This window comes from Erithacus rubecula (assembly GCF_903797595.1).
Source record: "Erithacus rubecula genome assembly, chromosome: 1".
Lineage (NCBI taxonomy): Eukaryota > Metazoa > Chordata > Aves > Passeriformes > Muscicapidae > Erithacus > Erithacus rubecula.
The window spans coordinates 42,748,969-42,765,351 of record NC_136658.1 but is presented as its reverse complement, the minus strand read 5'-3'; the positions used below and the strand labels follow the sequence as shown (position 1 = coordinate 42,765,351).

Sequence of the window (16,383 nt, the reverse complement as noted above, 5' to 3'; positions counted from 1 at the left end):
CAGGTAGTTTTGTATGGCAGTATTCATTTGTTTGATCTGCTACTAGAATTGCTAACAGTATGGTTTGGTATCACTTTAACCAATTCCAATATAACTTGAATATAGAGCCATACAAAGTCACTCTGTACAGGCATTGGACTGGAACCTTCAAAGAATATTTCTTCTCATCCTAGAACAGCATTATAGGACAGCTGGACTGCCCTTAATGTGACTGTTTTTCACCATTGATCATAGAGTCTAGAGGGCAGGCTTTGATGTGAATAGTTAACTTTTTGTAGTGAAACCCAGGTGATATGAACCCATTCTGTGGTATAGGAGGAAACATCAGTGGATTATGTCTTCTATTGGAAACTATGTGGACAATTAATTGAATTACAGCCTTCTAAGTGTATTACTTGCATTACTTACTAGATGTAAGTCAACCTTAGACAGTTATTGGGGCATATGAATGACTGCTCTACCCCAGACCAGGAAAGCACTTTTGAAGTACCTCTCCCACTCACCCCCACCTCCTCAGTTTGGCTCATGTTGCAGAGCAGTGGAATACATGAACCAGGCTTCTTCTCAGTACTGCATGCTACAGGACAACAGGTAAGGCTCTGCAATTGCTCCTGGGCATCCAGGCCTTGAAGACCTAGAGTAGATCAGAGCTCCAAGAAATAGCATCACAACATCATTGTGCAATGGCTTTCAGAAAGGTGAGTATGGATCCCCTGTACTCTGAGACACACAGAAATCGCTAGAGGGAGCCCTTTAATCATTTTATCCTGCATCAAACCCCACTAACTTGGGCCTTCAGCTCGGGCTTTGAAGCACTTCAATTGCATCACAGAGCATTACTGCCTCTGGTACTCAGTAAAGAGAATGAGGGAAAAAGACAGGAGTATGCAAGGCTTCTGCAAAATTTGTAATTCTTTCCACATTCTGAGAAAATACAGATTTTTTAAAGATTTCCCCAAGAAAACTTGCTAGTGCCAATTCAGTTCATTGGTTGGGAACAGAATTAGCTTTGCCTAGACATTTTAAAAACATCACCTTTAAGTAGCACCAGTAAGAGGGAATGCCCTCTTCCCTCTCATATTTCCCTCCTTCAAAGATCAAACACCAAAATGGGCACAAGTTGTCACTCTGAAAATCTTTAGACCGCAAGAACAACCCTTCTTCATTTAACTTCCTAGCACCATAGGTGTGGGCAGTGGCAATTCCCAGCAGCCAGCCTTCAACAAGTGTTGCTCAGAGCAGCAAACTGATCTGGCTCTCTCTGTGTTTGAAGAGGGTTGTGTAAAAGACACCAAAGGCATATTCCTGCAGTGTAACTGCAGACATGCATTCCATTTTCTGCTTAAAGAAAGCTTTCCATTTTATTCTAAATTTAGCAAATAACATAGCAATAAGAGCTTGTGGTTTGAACTTGCAAGAAGTCCTGGAAACTCAACAAGGATATAAGAATTGTGAGGATGGCCCCAGCTGCAAAAGAGATTCGCTGTCAACAAGGCCCTGCAGGGATTGATTGCAACCTGGACAGCAAAACCCAGGAGCAGCTCAGAAGGTGTTTCTTTTTAGAAAGCATGCAGCAGTAGAGGGCATCAGACAACAAGAAATCCTGTAGACCTTAATGAATCCTTGCAGTGCTAAAGGCTCAATGAGGGGAATTGGAACTAGAGAGGTGCAGACTGGGATTCTGCTGTGCAGGAAGCAGACAGAGAGAAGTCGAAGCAGGCACATCACTCCTGTGCATGTTGGCTGTAACCACTCCAGCATGCTAATGTTGTGGGAGGAAACAGGGAAGGGATCACCTATGGTGCTGTATCTTGCCTCAGAGGCACTCCATTAGCAATCCAGCCTTAGCACTGAGCATTGCAATTGATACCTTCAGCTCACCACAACATCTCCCTTCTCTCATAAGATACGACAATGGAGGGAACTCTCTATTAGTAAAGCAAGATTGCTGTTGGGTAATGACTCATGCTGTCCCAAAACACTCAGTACAAGAGGACTCTCATGAGAAAAAACTCAAGAAAGTAAGCACTGGCCAGCATGTAACCTTAATTTGTCCCTTTGAGCGATGGCTGGGAAACAGGCAGCACTCAGAAGTGAAGCTGAATGACTCATTTTCTGAAAAGAAAATTCAAGCCTCTTACTGGCATTTCCTCCCCACCCTAAAACTATTTCTCCCAGCGTGTGCAGAGACAACAACCTCACTGCAGCATGAACTCAGGATTGCCATAAAGTGAAGAAATCAGCTCAATTTCTGTTTCTACAACAAAAAACAACTGCTCCGTGAGTACAACGATTTTCTCTTTTCCAAGGTGGAAGTGAGGAGAGGTTTTTGGGAACTGTTATTTATAGTACCTTTCACAGGAGTGCCTCAGACTTGAAGGAGATCATTCCTGTCCCTTGAGAGACTGGTGCTTTAGGCAAAAAGAATTTTAGCTGTGTCTGTGGCGTTCCCCAGCCCGACCCCCATGCCCTGTGTGAATATCAGAGTTGTGCAAACAGCAGGGGAAAAGGCAGCTGGAGACTCCATGACAAGCCAGAACATCCAGCTGCTTGGAGCTCTGGCATAACAAGCTTTTCCTGTGGTGAACTGTGGGACGTGCAGCCAGGGCAAATTTCAGGACTGCCTTCAGAAACGCTGCGCAGTAGCAGCATGAAAAATTTGGAATTGTTTTAAATCATCGGTCTGTCAGCTGCCTGCTTTGCACATAACTTCACCAGGTACTGTATTCCTCCCTTACTATGTTGGAAAATACACAGGAAAATGCTAATGGCTGTTTGGATTATTTTTTTTTTTCTTCTGTAGATAAAAATATCTCAAGGAAGTTTGTAAAATACTTTTCCCTTTACAACAACATTACTCTCATACAAGGCTATGCACAAAGTGAGAGCTGCAGGCTATGTGTTTACAAGTCTGGGTTTGCTTTTATCTGTATCAAGTCTACAAAAGAGGAATTTTTAAAGAAATTTTCACAGATTGAACAGCACTGAATTGAGTGGTATAAACTGTGTGACTTTTCACTGAGTGTTGCCAAACTGATGCCACAAATGCATACTATTTTCAAGAAGAGTGTATATGAGTATGTCTAAAACTGTGAATATTTTCTCTTATGGGATTTTAGTATCTTGTAAGTATTTTGTTGGAAAGGTAAAGACTGACTTAAAACTTTGAATCAATACAGGAAAACAGTTGATAAAATATAAAAGATATGCAAGCTATAACCCCCAGGATTATTAAAATATGTGAAGAAAGGGATAAATCTAAATTACTTTGGGGGAGGGATTAACAATGGGAGAGGGAGGAAAGAGTTTTGTTTTAAGCTGAATTCAGTTCAGATAGCAGAGAGGACTGTTTGCTTGCAATTTCTCTGCCTGGAATCCCATCACCTTCCACTGAGGAAATGGCTTGACAGGGGTAATACCAGTCAGTTTAATAAACCAGTAGCTGTTTTCTGAATATTGCCTGCTATTTTACAGGCAGCTTCTGGGGAAGCTCAGCCTTGAGATCCAGGCTGTGCTTTAAATCAGTGTCTACTGTGAAACACAAGCAGTCAGTGACAAACAACTGCACAATTAAATCTGATTATTTCCATCTCCCTTTTACTTCAACTGTTTTGGAGGCTCATAAGATGTAAATGTTAGAGATTGCTGAGGTGCTCTCTTGTACTTTTCCTATAACAAGTCAGGATGCAGCAAAGGCACAAACTCAAATACAGAAACTGAGTATCTCTAGGCAGCAAGGCTGCATCAGCTCTGGAGCTTGTAAGCAAGTGTTTGGATGGCAGTTTTCTAAGCACAGAAATGTATTTTTTTGCCATTGAAGCTTGTAGTGTTGATGGATAAAATGCAAGAACTGTGGATATTAACTAATCTGATTAATACATAATTTCTGGAAAACAAAAATAAATATGAAGCAAACATAATTCATGAAATTGAAATGCTTGGGACACTTCAGCCAGGTGTGGGAGCAATTTCAAAGAAGTCTCTTTTAAAGCTTTAGAAAGAACCTCACTCAGCCCCTACTTCAAAGTCCTCAAATAGTTTATCTGACTGTCCTGACAGTGAAAGGAAAAGCCCCAGAGAAACCTCTTCATTCCCAGATTTAAACAACAGGAGGTCACACATCCTTCCAAGAAATTATAGTTGTTGGAAAGAGATTACTAGAATTTCTACAACCAAAAATACCTCTTATAAGTCTGAAAGGAAACTTAGCACATTATGTGAAAAAGCACAATGCTGCTACTGTCTATGATTATACAAAAATAAATTATATTGAGAACTGGATTTTAAAACACATTTTTTCCTTTCTGAACAATAAGTAATTTTTATATAGATGATTCATGTAAGAAAATAGAATTATTTTGCTGTATTGAGGTAACTTTACACAAAAAGAAAAATCCCTCTAATAAGTGAAGGGCTAGCAATAAAAATAACAGTAATGCCTTTACTCTATTTCGGGTCTGATCTGAGGTGCACTGGAATAAATAAACAGAATGTTAACAGGCTTTGAGTAAGATTTTAATCTTTTTTATTTTTATTGCAGTTGCTACTAGGAAGATGCAACTATGACAAAGTACTCTTGGATTTGAGCCCTCCAAATGCAGAAATGATTTGGCAACTAACATCTCATCGGTAAGAAAAAAATCATGAGTTACTATTGTATCATACTTACATCTAAAATGAGTGAAGCTTAATAATTATGTAATACTGTATTATAAAAGAGAAGCACTGTTTATCTCACAGTGGGATTTTTGGTTTTTTTTCTGGTTATTAACTTTTTTACAATCTGGGCAAAAGTTATGTCAGAGGAAATTGATCCCATTTTCATCATCCCAGAACAACTCTCTATAAACACCCAAAGCCATGAAGCAAAATCACTTGTATGCTATCTGCTACATGTAAATTCCCACATGAGACTGCTCACAGGAAACTTGAAAACAATCAGGAAAGGAGATTTAAAGTTATAGTCCTGACATTGTCCTCTTTGTTGCATCAGTTTGGGTAAATGATAACCACCCAGCACATCCTCAGAGTGGTCTGGTCTGCAGTCAGAGGGTCTCTGGCCATGTGCAGGGCAGTGATGGATGGCCAGGTCACTGGCTTCTTTCCCTCTTCTGTGTTTCAGGTCAGCCCTGGTTACACCCCTGATTTTTGGTCTGCTTCTGCAAGCACCATGCACACATCCTTCCACTGTCACACAGCCAAACTTTGTCCTGCTGCTGGCTGATGACCTCGGCATAGGGGATGTAGGGTGCTATGGGAATGATACCATCAGGTAAGGAAAGTGACCTTAAGGGTGAACACAGCTGGTGTGATATTCAATGTAAACCTGAAATCCCCTGCCCAGGATGATCTCATAGCCTGCAGGGCATCACCAGGGCCAGCCCTGCTGTGTGGTGCTGCTTAACTATGACACTCATTCTTGTGCATTCCTTAATTGCCTAACACTTAAAAAACAGCTATACCCAAAGATAGTAATATTGTCCCCTCTTTCAATACTCATTACTTCATTTTAATTCTATGTTACCATTCTTTCCCAGTCTCACATCAAAATACAGTTAAATTACTTCAATGAGCAACATTACCAGGAAATATTTCTCTTTTCAGCCTCAAGGACTGAATTTGCTTTCTCTTTTAAAATTGTGCCACAGTATTGCCTGCTGGCTTGTAATGTTTGAACAAAACCAAATTTGCTATGATCCGTCTCCTCACCCAGCAAAGTTCTTGGAATCTTACCCTGAAAGGCTTCAGTCAGCAAGTTCCTGACAGGCAGCTGGTGATCACAGGTAGCTGACAGGGCTCTGCAAAGCCAGGCCTCCACAGCACCATCCCCAAGGCATGGACTTCCTTTGTACACATTCAGGGTATACTAGCAGGGTGCCTAAGTATCTGGGCTCTCTTGGCAATTGGTTCTCAGCAGTGCAAAGAATGGCAGGATTTTGAAACAGGAGTTCGGGAAGCAGACCTAGTGCTCCTTTGAGGAGGAATGTTTGTCAGCTGAGATGGCAATTGTGCTGAAGGGTGGAACTACACCCACTGCTCTGCCAAGTTACCCCGGGCTGCACCACTGGCCAAAGGCTGTACAGAGTAAGACACCTTGCTGCAGATGTTGTTCCCTGGCAGCACATCTTTGAGGGAGGAGTTTATAACAGTATGAGTACAAACCAACAAAACATTCAGGATCTTTCAAAATCCTACTGAAGGTTTTGCCTTCTTGTGAGCACCACTGAACTGATAATTGCAAAAACAAAATTGTAAAACTGAGTATCAATCTAATTTAAAATAGAAGTATGCACACATTGAACTGGGAGAGGACATTGTATTCTGAAATGTAAGATATTATCTTGTCTGTAATTAGTGTGCTAGGCAAGCTTGTTTTTGTTGGTTGCCAGCTGCTTGAAAAATACCCTCTTCTCACTTACTTACCCTGTGGCTTAATTCATGTTGGCATGAGAGATTGCCAGTACAGTGTGAAAACATGCAGGATTTCTTTCCATTTTTCTCCCTTTCCCTTCATTACAAATGTCATAGAAGTACCTTGTTAGCTTCCTTATCTGTACTGTAAGTCATGTAGCATCTTGTCTAGTCAAGCACTGTCACCCTGTGGCAACTAAATTGCCATGACACTGGTACACTGAGGCTGATACAACCTTCTTTAAGAAGCTAGTGCAGGAAAGGCAGCTCTGGAGGAATGAAAGGTCTTTGCTGTGAGGGTGGTGAGGCACTGGAACATGTTATCTGGACAAACTGTGGGTGCCCCATCCTTGGAAGTGTTCATTGCCAGGCTGGAGGGGGCTCTGAGAAACCTCATCTTGTAAAAAGTGTTCCTGCCCATGGCAGAGGGGTTGGAACTTTGTGATCTAAGGTCCCTTCCAGCCCAAACCATTCTACAGTTCTATGACTCTTCACAGGACATGGAAAACAAACAAACACACAAACAAAAACAAACAAACACACAAACAAAAAAAAACCCAAAAAAAAAAACCAAGAAGGGTCGTCTTCAAATTAATCCAGATACTGATTTTCAATAAAGAAAGAAAAAGAAAAATATTTCCCAATCACTTGAGAAAATTAAATAAAGGTAAGTATATAATTTCTAATTTCCTTGAAAGACTCTCTGGATGGTATCTGGTGGCACTGGTTGCACTTGCAGGACCCCGAACATCGATGGCCTGGCAGAGGAAGGAGTGAAGCTGACCCAACACATCGCTGCAGCTCCTCTCTGCACCCCCAGCAGAGCAGCTTTCCTCACTGGCAGATATCCCCTCCGATCAGGTTTGCCTTGCAAAGCCACACAGCCTGAGAACACTGCTTTATTGCTGGAGAGAGCAATGTCTTACAACGGGCACAGAAAACATCAGGGTGTGCAAACAGGGGTGTCACAGACACTCCTCCCTCACTGAGACACACGAGATGTCAGATGGGCTAAGTATCTTTGAGGTGGCTTCTGTATTTGTGAACTGACCTGGGAAAAAGCAGAGCAGAAAAGAACCAGCTCTGCAGAGCACCCAGTGCAAAATTTTGGTTATGTTTTGGTGCTCTATTATACAGACTGCAGCCAGGATGGAGTTAGAGCAAAATTTTACATTCAAAAAAGTCATTGCACAAAACATGAAGAATAGTAACAACATACTTACAAAGCACTAGTTAAATTAATTTTTATCATAGGTGTCAGATGTCAGAAGCAGCTCAGCCCTGCAGGGAGCAGAGTAGACCTGTGCAGATGTGTGTCCATTCCCTCCAGTCAAGGGGCAGAACGAGTCATTCATGGGAAAGCTTCTTTATGTATCTGTCAAAATTAATCTGTCCTAGGAGATAACAGTTTGACGGCAATATTATTTTTCCCAGTTGTGTTTTTGAAGAAAAAACACTATCCTGTCAAACTGCATCCCTGAGATGAAGAGGTATGGAAAACAAATAGCTCTATGTATTTCTAACAGCAGCCCTCAAATGCTTGTTCTATTGCAAATTATCTTCAGAGCCTTCATTCCTGAGGCATTTTGAAGCTGCTGTGTCATCCTACTTTTATCATGACAGCTCCCACTGAGACTGGTAGTTTGAAAACACACAAAGGCTTGCACAGACCCTTTCCCACTGTAACAACAGGGCCAGAGATGTTCAGTGCCACAGTGACAGACTGAACTTTACATAGCAAGGTACAATGGGGTTATGCCAGGATAAAATGCTAAATGGGAGAGTGTAAACCTGCAGGTGGAGAGAAGATAGCTACTCTGGTGCTCAGAGATCAGATACTGCCATGCCACTGTGCAAGAAACCCTGAGTTCCCTGGCAGCCCCCAGTGAGCTGGAGTATGAGACTGGCAGGGGATGAAGTCTCCTTAGGCTCCTCCCTGCCCTCCATTCACACTAAGCAATGCATTTCATACACTTAGGTGCCTCTGTGCATATAAAATCTCCTACACAACCGTGTCATTCCAAGTGAAATGAAATTAAAGAAAAAAAAAACATGAGATACAAAGAGGAAAGAATAGCATTATGGCGAGTCTTAGCTCTTTCTTAATCTTGTCCAGGGTCTTAGATTCATTTTCCCAAACAAACAGTACTAGGACAAATGTTTAACACTATCATTTCAATGAAATTGGAATAAAAAGTATGTTGGATGAAAGTATTCAACCCTTTATACTCAGATTGGTTTTTACTGCATTTTTAGGGATGGATGCTGTAAATGATTACCGTGTTATTTTTTGGAATGCTGGCTCAGGAGGGCTTCCTCCAAATGAAACCACTTTTGCTAAAATACTGCAGAACCAAGGCTACACCACAGGACTGATAGGTAAGGGGGCACTCCTCTCCTAAGGATGTTCTTGAATGTGTTTCACCTGCACATCTCACTCAATTTGCTTTAGTTAGTAGCTGCTTGTGCTTCAGTTGGAATATTTTTATTTCCTGATTAAGAATAATATGTAAAAAGAAACCCTGACCAAAAAGTACCTCTCTTAAAAGAACAAGCATAAGATAAAGATGGCAATTTTTACCATCACACCACTTTCAAGTACAGCTGTGGTTGTTAAAATTTGTACCAGAAAATGTTATTAATTCCTGATTATTATACCAGGTATAAGATACTTATCCCAATACTTCATTCCATTTTAAAAAAGTAAAAATATCCATGCCATTTAAATATGCATGATGATGTTTTACACAGTTCAGAGCAAATTCACACAAAAGGGAACAGCTGCTAGTGAAAACATTAGAAACATTTAATAGTGTCACAAGATTGGGCCTTTCAGAATCAGAAACAAAGCAATTTTTATTTTCTTCAGTCACAGCATGCCACTGTAGTTCACCAAGATTTCAATACAGCCCAAAAACACTTCTTTATTCAGCATCAATGTGACTTTCATTTTAATTTATATTTTACAGTGCTAGTTTTTAGTACAGTTGTAACTTTTGGTCATGGTCTTATTTCAAATAATTATTTGCCACATAGTTCCACAGATAAAGCACAAACAAAACTGTCTGATTCTTCAGCTATTTGCCATACCTCATCTGATCATGTAAAAATGCCAAAATCCAAAAATGCCAAAATCCAAAATCTGTATCTGGCACATAAAAATATTAGCTGCACAGACCAACTGAATTTATTAATAAAACTTCAGACTGCAGAGATAGATTTGCATTTATTCAACAGAATAAATCTAAACCACATGGGACATAACTAAAAGAACCCTCCCAAGCAATTTAAATTCTACATTACTGAAGCTCCATCTCCTCTTAGTTCTGTAACAATATAATTTTACTTGTTTTAATCAGCTCATAAAGCAGACTGTGCATGCTCCATCTTGGTTTCAGCATGTTACCACAGGCAAAGCAATCAGATTTGTCCCCATTCTCCCACGGAATTGCTCTGCAGCAGAGTTGTGCTGCTTGCCTCCCAGAAGCAAAATGGGGAGGCATTTTCCCTGAGGGCATCTCAGCTAAAATCACACTACAGGTGCCAAAAGCATCACTTAGACTATCCAGATTGATGGATATTGGTTAATTCACCATGGGGGCTGATGGAAAGCACCAATGATAGGTGACACACAAAGTACCACAAGAATTTTACATTCAAGTCATGAAGCAAAAAATCTTAACATCTACCCATGTCACCACAGCTGAATGAGCACTAAGTAGTCTCACCTGAATTGTTTGTGATTGTTTTGCCCTGAGCACAACCAGTTTAATTGTAAAGTTAAATCCTATTAATAACCTGCAGCTTGAGGTGATAATGAGATTTTTTGTTGGGAAATGCTTTGAAAGCTCTTTGTAGGCAGAAAACCAATGCTGTATAACTAAAGCCCTCAGAGATTAATTTATCTTAATTATACACTTAGTTTAGCTTCTGGAAATTTGATTCTGTTCTAGTGTGTCATAAACCTTTATCAGCCTCAGCTGGAGATTTAGGTGTTGGAGTGCATCTGAATTCCAAGAATCTTTATCTGTGCCTGTATTTATGCCCAATGCATCTATGTATTGATTACAAACCTGTTTCAATCAACAGCTGGCTCTAAATACGTCTGGAGGTAAACTGAGTAGAGATTTTAACTGAAAGAGATTAATCCACCTATGCTAGAACTTCCATTCTTTCTTTATACTTACAGCTGAGAAGCAGCAATTTTTCTCCTCTGGGGCAGTTTTTCTGCTCCTATTGTAATGTACTGCAATTCTATTGAAACCTACCCAAGGTTGGCTGCTATACACCTACTGATAACATGCTGAACCATTTCTTGAGGATAACATCATCCTGGAAGTGCACAGTTCCTCTTTCTACAATAACAGCTTCAAATACATTTTCAAGAAAAATTATTAATGTCCATTTTGATCTGACATCCAAGATCTGTATAAAATGCAATTAAACCTCTGATGAGTAGTAGATTTTGTTCACTCAATTCAGACATTCTCAAAACTCAGTGTTTGAACCAACAAGACAATTTGTTATGTCATTATGCAAGTGCTTCACTAGTCTGTTTTAATAGACTGGAGGGGAAGCAAAAGCATGGTTTTGATGTTCCATTCATGATAGAAGTTGACATGTTCATAATGAAGAACAAATTGTGTTGTAAAAGGTGTTTCTTCTGATACATGAAGACTTCAGTATCTGAAAGAAGTAGACTTTGACTTTTTACAATTTAATTAAACACAAATAAATAGCAAAAAAAATATTTATAAAACAAAGTCTTTTGCTCTCATTCAGTATATGGAGATACAATGACCATCAAAGTTATTTACAAATTTATTACTTCATAAGAAATACCGATCTCCTGAGCTCAAGTTTTTCTGGAACCAATGGTTTGTCTGGCAAACTGTTACATGACCTGCCAGTTTGACTACTCTATCCATAGCTCCCCTTATCAATCTGGCACCAACACTGAGTGTTGCCATAGTCCTGACATCAAGTGTTTTAAAACCTCCAAGGAACAAGTCTACACAGCATTTTGAAGGTGAAGAGACAAGAAAACAAGGTTATTTTTCCCTATGCTTACAAAAGGACAGCTTCTTCCTATTTGATACTTTTGACAGATAGCCAGGAAGGCCATATATTTTTGCTCAGTTTGGAATTTTTATCAATTTCCTTTGTTTTGTTTTTTTTTAATGTTTGATCAAAGCTGCAGGGCATGGATATATATATAAAGAGCACCAATAAATGCGTTGAAAATTTATAAATTTAGATGTTTACTTTAGTCAATCCCATTATATAACTATATATAGAGATATAGATATAGATTGATACAGATATAGATATAGATATAGATTAGATAGATAGATAGATAGATAGATAGATAGATAGATAGATAGATAGATAGATAGATAGATAGATAGATCTAGTGTATGTATATACTACTGGTGTATTTCTGGATATGATGAACAAATTATGACAAGCAGGAAAGAACCAGCTACTTTTTGAGAAAATTTTTGCGTAAGGAAAAGTCCATTCTTTTCAAATATTATTTCTTTATATTTAATAACATCTATTTTCAGGGAAGTGGCATCTAGGTGTTAACTGTGAATCCCGCAATGACCATTGCCATCATCCTTTAAAACATGGATTTGACTATTTCTATGGGATGCCTTTTACACTAATAAGTGACTGTGAGCCAACAGAAACACCAGAGATGGACAGAGCCTTTAGAAGGAAACTCTGGATTTCCACCCAAGTGATTGGTCTCATTACACTCACTGCTGTGCTTGGAAGACTGACTGGCTTGATTTCAGTCCACTGGAAAACACTGACCTGCCTTGCTGGGTTTAGTCTCCTCTTCTTCATATCCTGGTTCTCAAGTTATGGATTTGTACGGCACTGGAACTGCATTATGATGAGAAACCATGAAATTACTGAGCAGCCAATGGTGACAGAAAGAACTACATCCCTTATCTTGAAAGAGTCTATCTCATTTATTGAAAGGTGAAGTGGACTTTCTTTGAACACAAATTTCTTGGTTCTTGCACATTTTGCAACTTGTAAGCAGCACATTCCTTTTTCATGTCTTCATAAATTGTTATTATTTATACAATATTACATAGGATTATATATAGTTATTTTTATTCATTTTAAATAATATCAATAATTATATCATGTAATTGGAAAGAAAAAAAAAGCTGCTGCTTAAGGTTGTCTCTTATTCCTAGCTTCATTAAAACTTACCAGTTTCCATGGGTTGTATTGAATATTTCTAGGCTGTATTTAAGAAATATGTCTACCTATCAATGAGACCAGCATTGCAGCTTTAAGGAATTTCAGGTGATGTCAGAAATGTATGTGTGGGCCAGGGAAGGAGAATCAGAGCTGTGATGTAGCCTCATCATATGGACTGATAAGTGGGTAACAGCTGGCAGGAGATGAACCTGCTGCCTTCAGTAACAGAGTGGTGCTTTGCAATAGCAGAAAGTGGATCTTCAATCTGGAAGTTTTCTATCTGTGATTCAGGGTAGAAAAGGGATAATTTTATATACATCCAAAATTATTGTATGAGATCCTAATCACTGGATTATATCATTTTACAAAGTAAGGTGTTTCTGAAGGGATTATTGAAATATCTATTAAAAAAACCCTGTATTTTTCACTACAACTGATCTGCATTGAGAACCTTCCTCCCTAATAAAAGTGTTGATTTCTGTTTTGTAGGAATAAGCACAAGCCATTTCTCCTCTTTCTTTCCTTTTTGCATTCCCACACCCCTCTCCTCACCATGGACAAGTTTCTTGGGAAGAGCAGACATGGTTTATATGGAGACAATGTGGAAGAGATGGACTGGATGGTGGGTAAGTCAACACAGCACATAACAATATCTCCAACTATCTAATACCTAGATCTAAATATTTTTTTTTATTAAAATAACAAGGAAGATGATAAAAGCCTGTACAACGTAAGTATAAGCATTCCATGAGCTTCTGTCAATCTTGTGTGAGCACTGTTAATTTATAATGTTGGTTTTTACTGTCTTCAGTCTTAGGCCAAATGTTCACTTTTTGGTTTTCTTTTTGGTCAAGTGTTTACCAGTTTTAACCATGTCCCATTAGCTCCTGTCAAGGAGCTCTCCTGTTCTTCTTATCAAATATGTGATAATTACTTATAATTATTTTATTATTTTCTATGATTAGTAAAGACCAGGCATTTCAGCCTCTTATAGCCATTTCTTAGTAGGATACATCAGCTGGTGATAAAATAGATAAGCAAATTCATTTCAGATGAAAAAAAAACAGGTTATTTATTTATGACTGCTGTATTAAGCAGAATACTGAATATTTTTCGGCCACAATCATAAATCCAGAAATGTTCATCAGTGTTATCTGGTATGCCCCCCATGATAAGATTCATGTTATTTTTCAGCCTGTTTTTCTAGAGGGGAAGGGGAATTATTTATCATTCAGTCATGATGGACAAAAAGTATCCACAGTATTTGCAAAAGAGAGAAAAGTCAGGTACACATACAGGAAAAATTTGGTTTCAAACCTAACTGTCAAACCTTTACACACAGCAAATATAATTAAGGACATCAGAAACAGCTCAAAAATTACTTTTAAATTTAAAGACACTTTGTTATTAATGCATATTACATCCATGCAGTAATGAAACACAAATCCTAACTGTGATCTACAACAGACAATATAAGATAAGGGTAAAGGTTTTTTCCATATTTTTCATGATGGCCACCACTGATGCAGACACTAACTTTTGGGGCCTTAGATCATAATTTCTTTCCATATTTTACAGTACATGTTAGTTTTTGCCCTTGATAATACAGGCCTCTTGTCTGTGACCGTGGTTCTTGCACTCCTTGTTAAAATACCAATCATAAAGTGGTTACAACACATCACAAATTTTCTATGCTTTTAGAGACAATGAAATCATAACTACAAATATCAATCTTAAAAAATCTTAAACAATGAGCAGCCTTAGGTTGATAAGAAATTACACTGGTAAATGTTTACAAGTCAGATATTAAAATTTATGCAGTATGAGGGATATTTTTGCTTTTTTAATATACACATATTCTTGTGTTTACAGGCCAGGTTCTAGATGCTATCAACAAGGAAGGCTTGAAAGATACTACACTGGTTTACTTTGCCTCTGATCATGGTGGATGGCTGGAAAGACAAGAAGGGGAAAGGCAGCTGGGTGGCTGGAATGGAATATACAAAGGTAAGAGCTGTCAGGAACAGTGACAACCCAGCAACAACTAGTAAGAAACTTAGGACACCACTAAGGCTTAAGTAAGATTGTACACTCAAGAAGTAGCATTGGTTTATCACCAGGAAGCAAATATATCTAACATAATTAGACACATAACAATATAAATTCTAACTTGGGCAGGTGTCCTTTATAAGCGTGAATTCTCAGATTGCCAAGGTCTGATCTACTGAACACACTTTCACTAATCTCAGTAGGAGCCTAGCAGCAAAAGCAAAAGAGTAAAGAAGGCTTATCAAGGTAGCGTGATAATACAATAAAATTAGTGCCAAAATTCTCTTTATTTTAAATCAACCTTTTCCTTTTTTTTTTCTTTTTATGTAACAAAAGGTGGAAAAGCTATGGCAGGATGGGAAGGAGGAATCCGTGTTCCAGGGATATTTAGATGGCCAGGAGTGTTACCTGCAGGCAAAGTTATTGATGAACCTACAAGCCTTATGGATATTTATCCTACATTAGTTCATTTGGCTGGAGGGACAGTGCCCCAGGACAGGTACAAACAAAAGCATCTTTATTCCTCCTTCTTTCCCAAAACAATGGCAAATCTAGCTTGGAAACACATGCCAAGAGTTTGACGCTTTCTTTCTCAGTCCTGCTGCTTTTCTAGGCGCATCAATGTCTACGAGCTCAGTCACCTCTTCTCTACCCTTGAGATTCACCCCCTAGCATCCACCTTCTGCAATGCTCTTTCTTGTCCAGCTCCAGGGGTGTGCAGGAGCAGCACAGCCGTGTCCAGCCCCTCAGCCCTTGGTGTTCTCTCGTGCAGGGTGGTGGATGGCCGGGACCTGCTGCCGCTGCTGCGGGGAGCGGAGGCGCGCTCGGAGCACGAGTTCCTGTTCCATTACTGCGGCGCCCACCTACACGCCGTGCGCTGGCACCACAAGGACAGTGAGTGCACTGCTCCCTCCCACTCACACTCGGGCTACAGGAGGGCACATTGCTCTAACACATGTCTTCTGGGATTCCATCTTTCCACGTAGTTCAGGGGTAATGTGGTAAAGAGCTTACTAGCACTGCCTGTATTGTACAGCAGCAGGAGAAAATAAATTACTACATTAACTAATAAGTGTAGAGCTGAAGTGCATCCAGAAATGAACTCTAGAAAAACATTCACTGAAACGTTCAGATTCAAATATAACAGTGTTATAACCAGCCTTCTGTGATTCTTTCTTTCCTGCCAGCTGGAGCTGTCTGGAAAGCTCATTATGTGACTCCCATCTTCAGTCCTCCCGGAGCTGGGGCCTGTTATGAGAGAGGATTTTGCCCGTGCTTTGGGGAAGGAGTGACCCATCATGAGCCTCCACTGCTGTTTGAGCTCTCGCAAGACCCTTCTGAAGCCAACCCTCTCTCTGCTGACACAGAGCCCCTCTTTGACACGGTCATAAGGAGGATGGGCAGAGCCATCGAGGAGCATCGCAGGACGCTGGCTCCAGTCCCACAGCAGCTCTCTGTGTCCAATGTGGTGTGGAAGCCCTGGCTGCAGCCGTGCTGTGGAACATTCCCCTTCTGTTGGTGTGATAAGGAGGATGACAATAAACTTGCTGAACTATAATACTTTCTCAAAAATGTATTTAGAGTGTTTCCTTTGGGGGTGTTGATACATGGGTCATTTGCTCCTCTAAACTGAGCCTTCATAAAATAATTGTTCCAGTGAATGGCACAGTATTTAGTAATGGTAGCTTTAAGCTGGACACA

General features: G+C 39.7%; 1 protein-coding gene across 3 annotated transcripts; it reads left to right on the top strand.

Moving 5' to 3' along the window:
* Positions 1-2,131: 2,131 nt before the first annotated feature.
* Positions 2,132-16,379, top strand: LOC306804583 (arylsulfatase D-like). 3 transcript variants are annotated; one of them, XM_079311375.1, is made up of 11 exons: positions 2,132-2,280; positions 4,541-4,629; positions 5,123-5,272; positions 7,151-7,272; positions 8,668-8,790; positions 11,979-12,402; positions 13,123-13,259; positions 14,506-14,640; positions 15,019-15,181; positions 15,455-15,576; positions 15,870-16,379. In XM_079311375.1, the coding sequence occupies exons 2-11, from the start codon at positions 4,604-4,606 to the stop codon at positions 16,238-16,240; spliced, it is 1,773 nt and encodes a 590-aa protein (XP_079167501.1). In that variant the 5' UTR covers positions 2,132-2,280; positions 4,541-4,603; the 3' UTR covers positions 16,241-16,379. The 3 variants fall into 3 exon arrangements, with proteins under 3 accessions (XP_079167501.1, XP_079167503.1, XP_079167502.1); XM_079311376.1 differs by lacking the exon at positions 2,132-2,280 and adding an exon at positions 2,528-2,718; XM_079311377.1 differs by lacking the exon at positions 8,668-8,790.
* The last annotated feature ends 4 nt before the right edge of the window (positions 16,380-16,383 follow it).

Excerpts from the sequence above, each read along its gene's own strand:
- LOC306804583 (XM_079311375.1), top strand. The coding sequence starts at position 4,604 with ATGATTTGGCAACTAACATCTCATCG. Across the intron at positions 7,273-8,667 it reads CAGATATCCCCTCCGATCAG|GGATGGATGCTGTAAATGAT; the intron begins GTTTGCCTTGCA and ends CTGCATTTTTAG. Across the intron at positions 13,260-14,505 it reads AGAGATGGACTGGATGGTGG|GCCAGGTTCTAGATGCTATC; the intron begins GTAAGTCAACAC and ends TTGTGTTTACAG.